The sequence below is a fragment of the Euleptes europaea genome, chromosome 18 (genome assembly GCF_029931775.1).
Source record: "Euleptes europaea isolate rEulEur1 chromosome 18, rEulEur1.hap1, whole genome shotgun sequence".
Taxonomy (NCBI): Eukaryota; Metazoa; Chordata; class Lepidosauria; order Squamata; family Sphaerodactylidae; genus Euleptes; species Euleptes europaea.
The window spans coordinates 28,363,269-28,378,429 of record NC_079329.1 but is presented as its reverse complement, the minus strand read 5'-3'; the positions used below and the strand labels follow the sequence as shown (position 1 = coordinate 28,378,429).

At 49.8% G+C, this 15,161-nt stretch overlaps 1 protein-coding gene across 1 annotated transcript in view; it reads left to right on the top strand.

Moving 5' to 3' along the window:
• The first annotated feature begins 280 nt into the window (after positions 1-280).
• Positions 281-15,161, top strand: part of LOC130489756 (inactive phospholipase C-like protein 2) — a 45,693-nt gene continuing 30,812 nt past the window's right edge. The window contains exon 1 of the mRNA XM_056863548.1: positions 281-466. Coding sequence (XP_056719526.1) covers positions 281-466 — 186 coding nt within the window. The remainder of the gene's footprint in view (positions 467-15,161) is intronic.

Here is a 15,161-nt window from a genome sequence, read left to right as displayed (position 1 = left end):
CGGTTGCGGGGCTGAGTGGGGCGGCGGGGGGGGGGCGGCACCGAGGCAGGGGCGTGGGGAGGGGGCTGTACCCTGCGTGGCCCCGCCTCGGCCGTCCCCCCCCCGCCCCTCCACCCCCCGGCGGCGTCTGCTGGCTGGCTGGCCGGCTGGCCGGCCGCGTCCCTCCTTGGCTCGCGCCTCCGTTGCCGGCGAGGCGAAGCGGCGGCGGCGGCGGCTGGGGCAGGCGCTGCGGAGCCCCTGCGGGCCGGGCCGGTGCGCCTGCTGGGCGCCCCCGGGGGGGATGGCGGAGGGGACCCCCGCGCCCCTCCCCCCCGCGGGCTCGCCCCGGCCCGCGCCCCCCCGCGCCGCCGCCCCGCCCAGCCCGCCGCGACCCTCGGGGGGCTCCGCCGCCAGCAGCCGCGACCACTCGGCCGAGAGGGACCCCCCCGGCCCGGCCAGGAGCGCCCCCGCCGCCGGCATCATGAAGGTGGGTCCCGATCTCGCCCCCGCCCGGGTCCTTGGACACGCGGGGCTGTCGCCCACCCCCCTCCGCAAGGGTTTCCTCGCAACCCCCCCTCCAAATCCTTAAGGATAGCCTAGCAGCGGTCGCTCCTCCCCCCCCCAAAAACCCCCATTTCTGTCCTCATCTGACCTTCTGAATTGGAACCGAGGATCCGGGAAAGGCTCCAGACCCATCTGTCTTTTCTCCCCCTGGCCGCAGCGAAAGCTCCTTCCCCCCCTCCCCGCCTCCAAGCCATTTTCCCCTTTTCCAAAATGTCTAGCGTTGGGATCCCTGCCTGCGGGAGGATTTTCCAGCACCAAAAAGCGCTCTCTCCCTATGCTCAGAGTCGCAGCGGTCCTTGGGTTTTTCTGTTCCCTGGTTTTGAGCCGTGAACAGATTAAGAGGGTTAAGATCTAGCTGGAAGTTAAGTTTCCTGGCCCCCAAATAATCCTAACCGATCTTTGCTTAAGACCCGCAGCCCAGTCATTTTCAGCTCGTGACCCAAATGACCCCTGGAAAATACTACTTTTTCTCATCCCTGCCAAAGGGGCATCTCTTGGGGCTGTTGTCCCAGTGACTCTCGAGGCCCCACCATGTAGCCCCCCCCTTTTCTGGTGGTGTACTCAATGCGCTTTAACCTGTGGGAAAGCACCAGTCCAGCGGCTAACAAAATTTATTCCAGCATAATCCTTGGTGACTCAGAGCTCACTTCATCAGATGTGTGAAGCGTTCGGCGGATGAATTTATACTTAAAACTGCTGATAACAGAAAGGGGCAGAGTGGGGAATGTTACAAAGAGAAGCTGTGACCTCCTGCTTTATTTTGCTGCCACAGACAAATGTGGCTACCCATGTGGATTTAACCTACGCGGTTAAACTTGTAAACTGGGTGGGGAAACGCCACCTGTTTACATGTGCAACATCGCCTGATTTCTGAAAACGCTTGAATACTCTGGCCGCTGAATGAAAAAAAGACATTGCAGTTTCAGGGATATGAATGTGTTTGTGAGTGATGATCCGTTCGTGTGTTCAAGTTGTCACTTGATGTCATAGCAGTCGAGTGATGGACGTACCGAGGAGCCCTGTTCACGCATTACCGGGAACGCTTATACATCCTGCGTGGATGTGCATACGTCTGTAAGAAAGAGCCGACATGCATTCACTTTACAAATGAAACCAGGCACCAGTACCTGGATAAATATGGAGTTTGAATCACATGTCGTACAGTACACGTGTTGAATGTTACGTGAGAATTACTCGACGCATGCAGAAAGAAAAATCAATTGTATACTGTAGACAGATTGTATGTGCATTCACTTTAACTTGTGAACAGCGTGGTGATGTGGATTAGAGCGGTGGACTCTAATCTGGAGAACCGAGTGGCGGACTCTAATCTGGTGAACCGGGTCGGTTTCCCCACTCCTCCACATGAAGCCAGCTGGGTGACCTTGGGCTAGTCACAGCTCTCTCTGAACTCTCTCAGCCCCACCTCCCTGTTGTGGGGAGGGGAAGGAGACTGTAAGCTGGTTTGATTCTTCCTTAAGTGGTAGAGAAAGTCGGCCTATAAAAACCAACTCTTCTTCTTCTTCTCTTCCTCCTCCTCCTCCTCCCTATCCTGGCCTACTTTTCAGCCATGTTGGCTTCTCAAAGCATACAGGTATGAATAGGACCAAGCAGTGGTCCAGGTGTATCGCTGGATTACTCTCACTCTTGGGCCTGACGCATACATTCAGCAACCTCCATGTGGGTACTTGTGAGAGGATGTGGAGTTGCCAGCAGGGCTGTGACCTGCCTCTCCCATTTGCTTAGGATATTCCTTTGAGGGGTTGCAGTCACACCAGTGGGAGTGGCTGCTCATTCAAGTGGTTTGAGAAAGTGGTGCTTCTCCACGATGGATGGTGTGGGGCCTGCCAGTCATGCGGATCAGGTCTTTGTGACTGGGCACGGCGCTTCCACACCAGCCCCATTGAAAAAAGTCACTGCATTTGAAGCGGCTGGGGAAATCAGTTGCGATCTATACTGCAGACGTTGCTTGACTTTTACAGTCATCAAGTGTTTTATGTGTCTGTATGAATCTGTCACTGGCAACCAAGATCAAGTTAATTCATGCCATCGTATTCCCTATTACTATGTATGGGTATGAAATCTGGTTTGAAGTGTGGTGTTGGAGGAGGGTGTTACGACTGTGGACTACAAAAAAAAAAAAAAAAAAAAACCCAATCATTGGGTTATAGATCAAATCAATCCTGAACTGACCCTAGAAGCTAAAATGACGAAACTGAGGCAATTGTACTTTGGTCACATTGTGAAAAGACCAGAGTCACCCGAAACACAATCATGCTAGGAAAAGTTGAAGGCAGCAGGAAAAGAGGAAGGCCCATAAAGGAAGCCACGGCCCTCAATTTGCAAGATCTAAGCAAGGCTGTTCAGGATAGGACATTTTGGAGGACATTGATTCATAGGATCACCATGAGTCGGAAGCGATTTGACGGCACTTAACACACATGAATCTGGTTAATGCATGCTTGTGGGTGTAGTAGTAATTCTGAGATGTTCACAGCAGCTAACTGGCGTGATTTATTAAGTCTGTCCATGGCTACTAGCCATGGTAACTTGAGGGAACCCTCATATAAAGAGGCAGTAAACCTCTGATTACCAGTGCCAGGAGGCAACATCGGGGGAAGGCCTCACCCTCTATGCCCTGTTATTGGACCTCCAGAAGAACTGGTTGGCCACTGTATTGAGGCAGGATGCGGGACCAGATGGACCACCGGTCTGATCCAGCAGGGCAGATTTTAGGATTTCGTAATCTTTAAAACTCTGTAGGATAGGTCAGTATTAGTCTACTGCACATTGAGCGGGGAAGAGTTGGAAAGTTGGTGGTTTCTCAGTGTGGTATCGTGATAGGATCTGGGAAACTTGGGTTTGAATCCCCACCCTACCGTGGAAGCTCGCTGGATGACCTTGGGCTAGCCATTACACACACTCAGCCTAACCCAACTCCCAGGATTGTTGCTGTGAGGATAAAATGTAGGAGAGGATAACAGTGTGAGTCATTTTGAGCCCCTGTTGGGGAAAAGGTGTATAAATAAATAAGGCCATCATATCTAACTAAGGCCATTTATGGCATAAGGATAAGATTTAAACCCGTGACTTTCAAACCATTTATGCATGGGAGGTTTTGCCTTGGATTTGCCACTCTCCAGTCGCACATTTTCCCCATCCAAGCTTTCAGAACTCAAAAATAAGCCCCCATGCAGAGTTTTAAGAATTTAAATGGGGGAAATGTGTATGTAGAGAGTGGCAAATCCAAGGCAAAACCTCCCATGCATAAATGGCCTCAGCATCATAAGCACATCTCTTAATCACTGTGTTTTATCAGCAGCCATGACAACAATTCCAGATTAAGAAAATGCAATACAGGAATACAAATGGAAGTATCTGGCACCATGCCTTACTTTAGTATGTTTCTCCTTCCCTCCCTGTTGGCAGATGGAAGAGAAGTAACTGTGGCAGGTAGACCTTCCAGGGAATCCAGCAAAGCTAGCCTGGGGAGCTTCGAGAGGGGCCGTGGCTCAGTGGTAGAGCATCTGCTTGGCATGCAGAAGGTCCCAGGTTCAATCCCCGGCATCTCCAGTTAAAGGGACCAGGCAAGTAGGTGCTGTGAAAGACCTCTGGGGCCGTGGCTCAGTTTGTAGAGCCTCTGCTTGGCATGCAGAAGGTCCCAGGTTCAATCCCCGGCATCTCCAGTTCAAGGGACCAGGCAAGTAGGTACTGTGAAAGACCTCTGGGGCCGTGGCTCAGTTTGTAGAGCCTCTGCTTGGCATGCAGAAGGTCCCAGGTTCAATCCCTTGCATCTCCAGTTAAAGGGACTAGGCAAGTAGGTGATGTGAAAGACCTCTGCCTGAGACCCTGGAGAGCCGCTGCTGGTCTGAGTAGACAATACTGACTTTGATGGACCGAGGGTCTGATTCAGTATAAGGCAGCTTCATGTGTTCATGTGTTCCCAAGCCGTGATTTACTTTTACTTTTCCTCCTCTGCCGGGCTTCCTGGTTGGGTTTCCTGTTCTGGATAGCCAGGGAGATGCCCAGCAGCAACTGGCTATGCCCTCTTTTCTTTCTCAGCAGAGACTTCCCCCCCATGAAGTGGCAAGAGCCCCTCCACACACACACACTCATACACTTCTGATCCAAAGTTCACAAGAAAATCCCGGAGGGTTTCGTTGACATTTTCCATGCTGCGATTATAGTCAGAAAATGAGGCTGAAAGTCATCAAATCTGGCTGCCTGCTGGAAAGCCGAGCCATCTTGCCCGCACAGTCGCACCCCTGAGCACCACCGTGGCCTCCCACGCGTACGCTCTGGCTGCCGGCTGCCACAGCATATGGTCCCCTGCGCCCGGGATTGTCTGTTCTGACTTGGAGCAGCTTTAAGGTTGCATTCAGACATCGCAAACAAACTGGGGTTCCTTTGTGATGGGCATTTTTTTTGATCGACGGCAGTTTAATCCCGTCCTTCTCCTCCAAGAAGCCCCATGCAGGCATGGAAACTTGCAGGGTGACCTTGGGCCAGTCATATATTCTGAGCCTCACCTACTTCACAGTAGAAAAGAGCAAGAGTCCAGTAGCATCTTAGACTAACAAAATTTCTTGCAGGGTATGAGCTTTCGTGAGCCACAGCTCACTTCTTCATGTATCTTGTAAGAAGTGAGCTGTGGCTCACGAAAGCTCATACCCTGCAAGAAATTTTGTTAGCCTTTATGGTACTACTGGACCCGTGCTCTTTTCTACTGTTAGTGACAGACTAACATGGTTACCCATTGTGATATACCTCACAGGGTTGTTTTGAGGCTAAAATGGAGGAGGGAAGAGTCACTTTGGGGAGAAAGTCACTTTGGGGAGAAAGGTGAGATATAAATGATTAAATAAAAAACTAGGACCACAGGTTGGCCTATGTGATGCCCTTCCATCAGTTTTATCCTCACCCTGTGAGCTTTGCGGTAGAGTGCAATAGATTTGAACCTGGGTCTCCTTGACTGTAATCTGACGCTCTAACCGCTAAGCCGCACTGGCGCGTGAGCTAATTGCTGGGCCCATGCATCCTCTCCCTTTGCACAGTGCCCTGAGACGGAAGTCTTCAATTGGGTTCCAGTTATCGGAATTATCAGAATGAGGGCACTTTCATAAGGGAGTTAGTTTCTTTTCCAAGAACCAGGATTCTTAATCAGGATTGAACTGCGGTCAAGAATTTCTGTTTGCTGGGAAAGAGACAAGCCTTAGTTAGTGAATGCTCCCACATTCGAATGTCACAATTAATTGGAATAAGTCCCGGGGAGAGAGACGGGGGAGCTCAGAAGCTTGGCACTTAAACTCTTTCACGCCCCTGGGGAACAAATTGCGGTGTGTGTGTGTGATGTCTGAATTGAGCTTAAATCATTAGGGGAAGATCTTTCTCTGCCTGGCTGCCTGAGGTCCTTTAACTTTGGGGGTCCAGGGTCGGTTTCCCCCACCTCATGCGTGGACGGAGCAGGTACGCTGCGGGAAGTGGCGAGTGGCGCTTGCAAACATGCCATGCTCCGAGAGAAGCCAAACTTTTCCAATGGTATCAGTATCCTTGAAGGATCTCGCCAGGCCTCTCCCGACAGTGAGGGGCTCTCGGGTTCCCTGAGGTTATTTCTGTCTTGTTTACCAGAGTCGAGGCCGCTCCTTGGGGAAGGGGCCAAGGCAGAGCTCTCCACAGGACCAGTTATTTGGCTTCAGGGTGAGCTGGCGCCTCTCTTCTAGCTGTTAAAGGCCATCGGTCCCTGCAAATGATCAGTATTTGGGAGTCAGTGCAGTCCCAAGCTCTGCTCATGACCTGAGTTCGATCCCGACGGAAGTCGGTTTCAGGTAGCCGGTCAAGGTTGACTCAGCCTTCCATCCTTCCGAGGTCGGTCAAATGAGCACCCAGCTTGCTGGGGGTAAAGGGAAGATGGCTGGGAAAGGCACTGGCAAACCACCCCATAAACAAAGTTTGCCTAGGAAACGTCGGGATGTGAGGTCACCCCATGGGTCAGGAATGACCCGGTGCTTGCAGAGGGGACCTTTATTTACCTTTACCTTTTTAAATATGGGGGAAAGGCAGGGCTCCCCATTGTTTCCACATATCTGAAGGACCGGCTCTACCCATATATTCCTGTGCACCATCTACTGTCCTCAGCTCCTCGGTGGCAGATCTACTATGAAACTAATGAAGCTTAAGCTTCAGGGGCCCTAATCCCGGAGGGGCCCCTTTTTTTAAATGAGTGAACTTTTTTTTAAATGAGTGAATTTTCCAACAAAATTGATGGAGATTTTTTAGCGTTTGTTATTAAAATAAGGCTATTTTAGTGATAGAACCATAAGCCAATGGGTTGATGCACTTAATATTGACCTTAGAATATGCTCTATTAATACCCATTTCATATGGCCTCAAAATGTCCCTGTCATTGGTCCAATTTCAAAATTTTCTCAGGGGCTTGTAGTGCCCGAACCCCCAACTGTATGGGCTTGCTGAGCTCCCCAGAGACTACTCATTTTGGCAGCTGGATCCTCAAATCCTTTGTTGGTGCACGGCTTAATAGTAATACAGCTGAGCTCTTAGGCTAGAGCCAATCGGAACCATAAAAAGACATCTGAATTCTCAAAATGTAGGTCCACCATTGCCACTGCTAGCTGTTCCGCTTAGGGTGGCCCGCATGCCATAGACCAGCACCAAGGCCTTCTCCATCATGGCTGCCACACTGGGATGGCCCCCCGCTGAAGCATGGAGGGGAGACCCCTTCATCGGAGATCTTGAGGAAGTGCTGTTTGTCGGGGCTTTTGAGGGGGTATGAACGGCAGGCATCTTTTAAGGAAGGGAGGTGTTTGGGGGCTTAATCTGTGATGTTTTAACTATGATTTGTAAACCTCCTTGAACCAAGAGGAACACATGAACACATGAAGCTGCCTTATACTGAATCAGACCCGTTCATCAAAGTCACTGTTGTCTACTCAGACCGGCAGCGGCTCTCCAGGGTCTCAAGGCAGAGGTCTTTTACATCACCCACTTGCCTAGTGCCTTTAACTGGAGATGCTGGGGATTGAACCTGCATGCCAAGCAGATGCTCTGCCACTGAGCTACTGCCCCTTACCAGGTGGGGTATAAATATTTGAATGCAATAAATAAATAAATATGAGCAGTGGGGGAGACAAAGGTGCCTCTTCACTTGTTTGGCCAATATTGTACTCTTTCAGGGCGTTATTTGAATGGGGTTTCGCTCTGAAACCGTGCCCTGCCCTGCGATCAGAATGTGTGAAGTGACCATGTCTCTGAGCTTGTTCAGAAGGCCTTTCTTGTTCAGAAGTGCAGCCTTTAAACATCACAGTTTAGGGTACAGTTTCCAGATCTGTAAATGCAATTTCTTGAACTGCTGCATCTCATACTTGGGGTGGGGGTGGGGAGGCATGTTACCCTGGGGTTACGGAGATCAGAGTCAGACTGCTATGTTTTGTGCTTAATTTCTTAAATAAAAACGTCTTGGGGATCAAGATTATTGGCAAGCCTGGTCCGCTGGTCCCCTTCTGATTGCTGGGGTCTAGCGGTTATCATTGTTCATTGAGGAAGAAAAGCATTCAGATGTCATAATAAACCGTGGTTTGTTTTAACCCTGGTTTTTGTAACAAACTCTGCTCGGTCTCCCAGGTATAAGCAACAAGTACTGGTTTGTTTGCACTTGTCTGCGTTCAGACATTGCGACTCACTACAGATGGTTCAAACCATGAATTTGTAGTCATGTTGGGAACACAGCTGTCCACTTAAAGCTACGTGCTTCCATATTGTTTCATGTGTATTCTTTCCTGTGGATGTTAGCACTGAAAACGGGTCCAGAGGATGAACCATACGTGAACCTGTCCCCTTTGGGATGCCAATGGGGTCGCCTTTCTTATGAAAGGCGACCCCATTGGCATCTGAATCTTTACTAACTGGCAGGAGCCTGTTGTCCGCATAGACAAGAATAAAAGGATATAGCATTCTAGGAAGTCAGATAAATGATCCCTCATTGGCAGTCTTCAAGCTGTGGCTGGACAAACATTTGTCAGGGATGCTTTAGGTTGATCCTGCATTGAGCAGAGGATTGGACTAGATGGCCTATATGGCCCCTTCCAACTCTATGATTCCATTATATGATTCTATCTAAGCAGTAACCGGGCAGTCTTAAATCTAAAATAAATGGAGTGGCGGAAGAGCTGGGAATGTTTTCGGGCAAATTGTCTTAATCCAAACTTTCTTTGAAAAGCAAGCATGATTAAATTGGCGAACGAGTGAAAGTGGTGTTTCTGGAAGGAGAGGCTGCTGAAAAGGTTATGTCTGTTGAAAAGGTTAAGTCTGAATACGAGCATACGGAGTTCCCTTATATGGCATCACCTTATTTGATTTGCTGATAGTCCAAGACATTAGGGTGTCATTAGCAGCAGAGAGGTCTTTCTGGCTCTGCCATCCAAGATCCTTTACCAGAGGCAACCAAAGCTGGGATCTTAGGCACACGGAGTATATGTTATAGTTCTGCCACTGAGTAAGGGTTCTCCGTATTATATAAGGAAAAAAGTTACCAGCATGCCGGGGGCGGGGGAGTCACATATAAAATTCGAAATGTGGAAGCGTCAACCTTTGCCAAACTGTGCATGTGGGTGGAATTTAGGTTATCCTGATTAGTGGCACGAGACCTATTTTATGGGTCTTGGGCAAAAGCCTTTTCCAAGAAGGAAACAAAACTCCTTTTTGCCGGAGATGCCAAGGGTGAAAACGATGCCTTGGTGGAAACGATACGCCGCTTCTTGAGATGCCCCATTTAGGGAGACTCTGGGAAGCTGTTGCAGAGTATTAACCTGTGCGTGGGTATGTATTGGACATTCAGCGGGAGGCGTCCCAGTAGGTGTGTGCGTTTCTAAAAGCAGCCCTTTTAATTTTTCTTGCGTCACGGTTGCTCTTCTGCAGAATAGGTTGCTGTCAGCCAAGACCCGCCTTCTTGCTCCTTGCGGCCTATTTTAAGCGCCGATTGCTCGGGTGCTATTAATACAGGGTGTGTGGGCTGCGTTCCAACCCTCCCCCCTTGCTTGCAAGGCCTTTCTTGTGCACCTTGGAGGAGGGGGGCAGGAATGAGCTGTCTTTGAGTGAAGTGTTTTAAAAGGCTAACTGGAACCCACCAAACGGCAGGGAGATCTATTGTATCCCTTTCCGAAACGGAGGGAGGTTGTTAGTGGGGGGGGGGATAAGAAGAAGAAGAAGAAGAGTTGGTTTTTATATGCCAACTTTCTCTACCACTTAAGGCAGAATCAAACCGGCTTACAATCACCTTCCCTTCCCCTTCCCACAACAGACACCCTGTGAGGTAGGTGGGGCTGAGAGCTGTGACTAGCCCAAGGTCACCCAGCTGGCTTCATGTGGAGGAGTGGGGAAACAAATCCAGTTCACCAGATCAGCCTGCGCTGCTCATGTGGAGGAGCAGGGAATCAAACCCGGTTCTCCAGATCAGAGTCCACTGCTCCAAATCACCACTCTTAACCACTACACCACATTTAAGGGTAAATACTGTTCCAAGGGTTTGTGGATTGGACACTGGAAGCCCATGGAGCAATCTGGCAAGACATACCAAGTATTGGGGCTGGCGTCACCATACCCTGAGGTGGGGCAGCTGCCAGGACCCAGGGTTTCTGGCAGGGCCCATTGCCGCAGAGCCCCCCCCATCACATGTCGCTGAGGAGGAACCTGCAGGTGGTGTAGGGGGGTGTTACTCTTTTTGGGCTCAGTGTTAGGGTTCCTGTCTGCACACACACGCCAGCGTCATCAGGGAAAGAACATACAGCCAGGAGAAAGGCTGACAAACGGGCAGGGGGAAGGAAGGACGCACAGGCAGGCGGGGATGCGGGTGGGCTGGAAAGAGAGCATGAGTGGGGGTCCTGGTGGGGGTCAGAGGAGGAGAGGGGGGTCCTGGAACAGGCCCTGCCGAGTGCCACTCTCTTGATAGCTGGGAGCTGTCCTTATAGCTGGGGGTCCTAGGTTTCTGCCCAGTGTCATGGAGCAGTGTCATCCCTCAACTCGAGAGATCTGTGTTCAAATCCTGGCTCATACTAACCTACTTCACCTACCTCACAGGGTGTCTGTTGTTGGGAGGGGAAGAGAAGGTGATTGTAAGCCAGTTTGATTCTTCCTTAAGTGGTAAAGTCGGCATATCAAAATTTCTTCTTCTTCTTCTCCTCCTCCTTCTCCTCCTCCTCCTCCTTCTCCTTCTTCTTTTTCTTCTTTGCTGTCCTGAGTTCTGTGGAGAAAGGCTGGGGTACAGATTTGATAAATAAATCTGAAACGGGTGATGGTAGCTTCAGATGCGCTGATTTGCCCAAGACAGGACCGCCCACTTCTTGGCTTCAAGCAGCAGAAAAGCAGACCCATGCCCTATTTCAGAGCGGTATTGTTAGGGCTCTTCAGTTGGCTCCAGAGTTTCAGTTCTGTTAACGGGGCATCCCTCCTCCCATGCAAGGATCCCACCCAGGGCCTTCTCATTTTGCGGGTGGGAAATTGATGCTGAAAGATTAAGACTACCCTCGGGGGCCACCCGGTGAGACGAGGACAGGACAGGAGGTCTCATTCTGCTGGCCCCTCTCTCAGATGCTCGACTTGGGGAGCAACACTCGCAACAGTCCCCGTAGAAAACAGTCCGTTAAATCGCTTCAGCTATCAAAACCAAGACACACACAGAGGCATACTTTGGAGTGCCCAAAGGTACCGCTTATTTATCCACGGTCCCCAACCGTGACTGTCGGCATGCCGTCGTTCTGCAGGCAGGATGCCATGGACGGCTTAATTAAAAGGCGTTTTCACCAACGGGCCCCAAATTGCTTTGCTGTCGTTGTCGTCACTGTGCGGACTGACGCATGTTATCCCTGTCTGCAAGTGACAGCTGACGTCTCCCTGCAGAGATCCCCCCCCCCCCGCCAACCTGCAGCTCTTGGAAAAGAAACCCGGGTCCTGCCCCCATCACAAAAGGCAACAGTCCCTCAGGGCAGGGGTGGCAGAGATCAGATGGAGAAGAAGGCATTTGCCAGAGGTTTCACAGGTGGCTGGAAAAGGGTTTCGGGCCTAAAAGGTGAATGCAGTTTGATTGTCCAGCTGGGTCCTCAGTCGAATTTCATAGGTGCCTTTGGCACAGGATGTGTTCTGCTGCCGAAGAGATGCTCTCAGCGGATCGGAGAGGTTGCACCAGGACACGGGAGGGGGTGTTGTTTCAATCCCCTTTCTGCTTTGGTTTCTACCGGCTCGCCCTTGCCACTGACTCAGCCTCCTCTGCCCATCTGTCTCGTCCCCTTTTTTGCTTGGGTCTTAGGACCCACATGCTGCTGCCGCCATCACCCTGGCATCCCAGAGGGGAAAAGAGATAAGGATGGGCGGCGAAAGGGGTTTTTTTGGCAGGAAAGGTGAAAACGTCTCCCAATCCTTGTTAGCAAATTAATTCCATGCGGGAACAGATCAGTTCATTGGGACTTTCGAGATTAAGCCTTGGCAGGCCTTGGAGCTTTTAATCGCCGGCTGCTAATTGGCCAAGGAAAAACAGTCCCTTGTTGGGTCTTGCTTTGGTGAGTTGGGGGGGGGGCATCCAGTTTGGTAATTGGCTCCAGTGGATCAGAGAGGGGAAATGGCAAATCTTTAAAAGCTAGATCCAAACCAGCCTTTTTGTGGCTCAGTAGTAGAGCATCTGCTTGGCATGCAGAAGGTCCCAAGTTCAATCCCTGGCATCTCCAGTTAAAGGGACCTGGCAGGTAGGTGATATGAAAGACCTCAGCCTGAGACCCTGGAGAGCCGCTGCCGGTCAGAGTAGACAACACCAACTTTGATAGACCAAGGGTCTGATTCAGTATAAGGCAGCTTCATGTGTTCATGTGTTAATTTCAGACAAACCCCTTGTGTACTGATTCGGGCTACCTATCCCAATATTGGGTGTTTCCGTCTACAGGAGCTCTCTCAGAGGCATTTTCCAGCCCTGCAACTCGGTAGCCTTAAAAAAAAAAAAAAGATATGTACACAACCTGGAGAAGCCAGAGGTTGAGCCTGGGACCTTCTGCATGCAAGGCACATACTGTACCCATAGAGCTCGGCTCTCCTCCATTCAGAGGTCCCTTTTCCATTGATAATAACGTCCTCTTCCCAGACTCGCAGGCATGGCTTTGTTTGTATTGTATTTTTGTGTGCAATTACATCCATACACGCTCGAATAAATTAGACGCAGCATGTTCAGAATAAAAAAAGGGGGAGGGGACCTTGAGACAGGCTCGTAAATTAGCAGGGCTTTGCTTCTGCCAACGGAATTGAAAAAGAAACACTCCGAGGTGTCTTGAGCGGGTGCCGCGTTGCAAATTAAGCACGAAAGAAGCAGGAAGGTTTTGGATCTCTCGAGGGACGGGGAAAGTACAGCAGGGCAGTGATTGTGGAGTGAGGTTTTGAGCAAATATGGCAATGGTTGATTTGAGACGTAGTGGTGGTGTGTTTATGCACAGTCGTGGGTTTGCCAAACTCTTGCACAAAAATGAAAGCATTTGCCATGCGGGATCCAGCCCAGGTTCCCTCCAATTCCGCTGCGTTTTCAAGACAGCCCACACAGTGCCTTTTGGAAGCCTGCAAGCCCTAACCCAGTGTGTATTCCCAGCATGTGGTTAGCAAGGTGTGCTGCCTGTGAACATGGAGGCTCCGTTTAGCTCTTGCAACAAATAGCAACTGCTGGGTGCTTTGTTGTGAAAGCGTTCATTCCTTTTCCAGTGATTGTCTTGCAGCAGTGAATCCCGGAGGTTCACCATAGGGTGCCGGAAGAAGTACATTTGTTTTCCAGAGTGTTATTTTAAACAAATTGAGGGCTGCTGCTGAAAAGCTTACCAGCAAAATGTCACCCACAAAGAAGATGTCAAAAAGAAGGAAGGAAGGAAAGAAAGAGCAAGGATGTTAAGATAGCAAAAGAATGCTTGGAAGTGAAAGATTTTTTCCTGGAAGGGAAAGAGGCCATGTGGACTCATCTTCTCAGATGGTTACTGGTTGATTGTGCAATAAACAACCAATTTGGGACAGGTCCTAAGGTATAAGAGCCCTCACCTGTCTGTACTCATCATCATCATCTTTATTACAGCCAAAGGCCAGCATAAAATATAAAATATACATCCTATGATAAAACTATACAGTTCCTGCTTACAGCATCTCATCCGTGCTGATTAACCTGAAGATTTACCTGTAAGACCTTTATTCATCATTAAGGCTTTCCAGCAGACATAGGAGCAAAATTTTGCTACCGAGTGTGAAATAAAAGTCACCCTATCTTCCAGTAAATATTCCACCAAGGAGACCTCAGAGGTGTAAGAGTGTACAAGCTGAGAGAGTAGGGGAGTAATTAAACAATTTCTGGCATCATCATAATATTCACAATGAAACAATATATGTCCTAGCGTCTCCACCACATCCATAGAGCAAGAACATTTGTGTGTCTCTTAGGAAATGAAGAAACCTTCCTGAAAGTACAGCTGATGGAAGGGCATCAAATGGAAGAAAAGGCCCGTCTTAATGTAGGGGAAGTAATTTTAGTTAGGTAAGGGGATGAATAATTGCCTACCCTTGACCTAAGGTTTTTAAAAGAATTAGGAAGAAGAGCATCATCATCTTGAAGCTCAATGTCAATGAGATGTTGGTAGACACCCGAACACATGAAGCTGCCTTATACTGAATCAGACCCTTGGTCTGTCAAAGTCAGTATTGCCTACTCAGACGGGCAGCAGCTCTCCAGGGTCTCAGGCAGAGATCTTTCACATCACCTACTTGCTGAGTCCCTTTAACTGGAGTTGCCGAGGATTGAACCTGAGAACTTCTGCATGCCAAGCAGATGCTCTACCACTGAGCCACAGCCCCTCCCCTTGGCTTTCTTTAGTCCCAGATGTAGCAGATGTTGTGGAACAAAACCAATTGTAAGAGCATGTCTGTCGATCCCCTCTTCAGAAAGAATTTTATGATTTCAACAAAGTTTATTCATTTATGTAAAAAGGTAAAGGTAAAGGTCCCCTGTGCAAGCACCGGGTCATTCTTGACCCATGGGGTGACATCACATCCCGACGTTTCCTAGGCAGACTTTTGTTTACGGGGTGGTTTGCCAGTGCCTTCCCCAGTCGTCTTCCCTTTACCCCCAGCAAGCTGGGTACTCATCTGACCGACCTCGGAAGGATTGAAGGCTGAGTCAACCTTGAGCCGGCTACCTGAAACCAACTTCCGTTGGGATCGAACTCAGGTCGTGAGCAGAGCTTGGGCTGCAGTACTGCAGCTTACCACTCTTTGCCACGGGGCTCCTTATTTATGTACTTCGTTTATTCCTTTCTCCCCAGCATGGACCCTCAGTGGCTTACATTGTTCTCCTCCATTGTATCCTCCTCTCCATAAGATAGCTTAGGCAGAAAGTGTGTGAATGGCCCAAAGTCACCCAGCAAGCCTGCATGGTAGACAGGGACTTGAACCTGGGCTCTAAATTCCCACTGGAGAGAAAGGCAGGGTTTGTGGCGGTGGACTCTAATCTGGAGGATCAGGTTTGGTTCCCCACTCCTCCACAAGAGCGGCAGACTCTGATCTGGTGAACTGGCATTGATTCCCTACTCCTCCACAAGAGT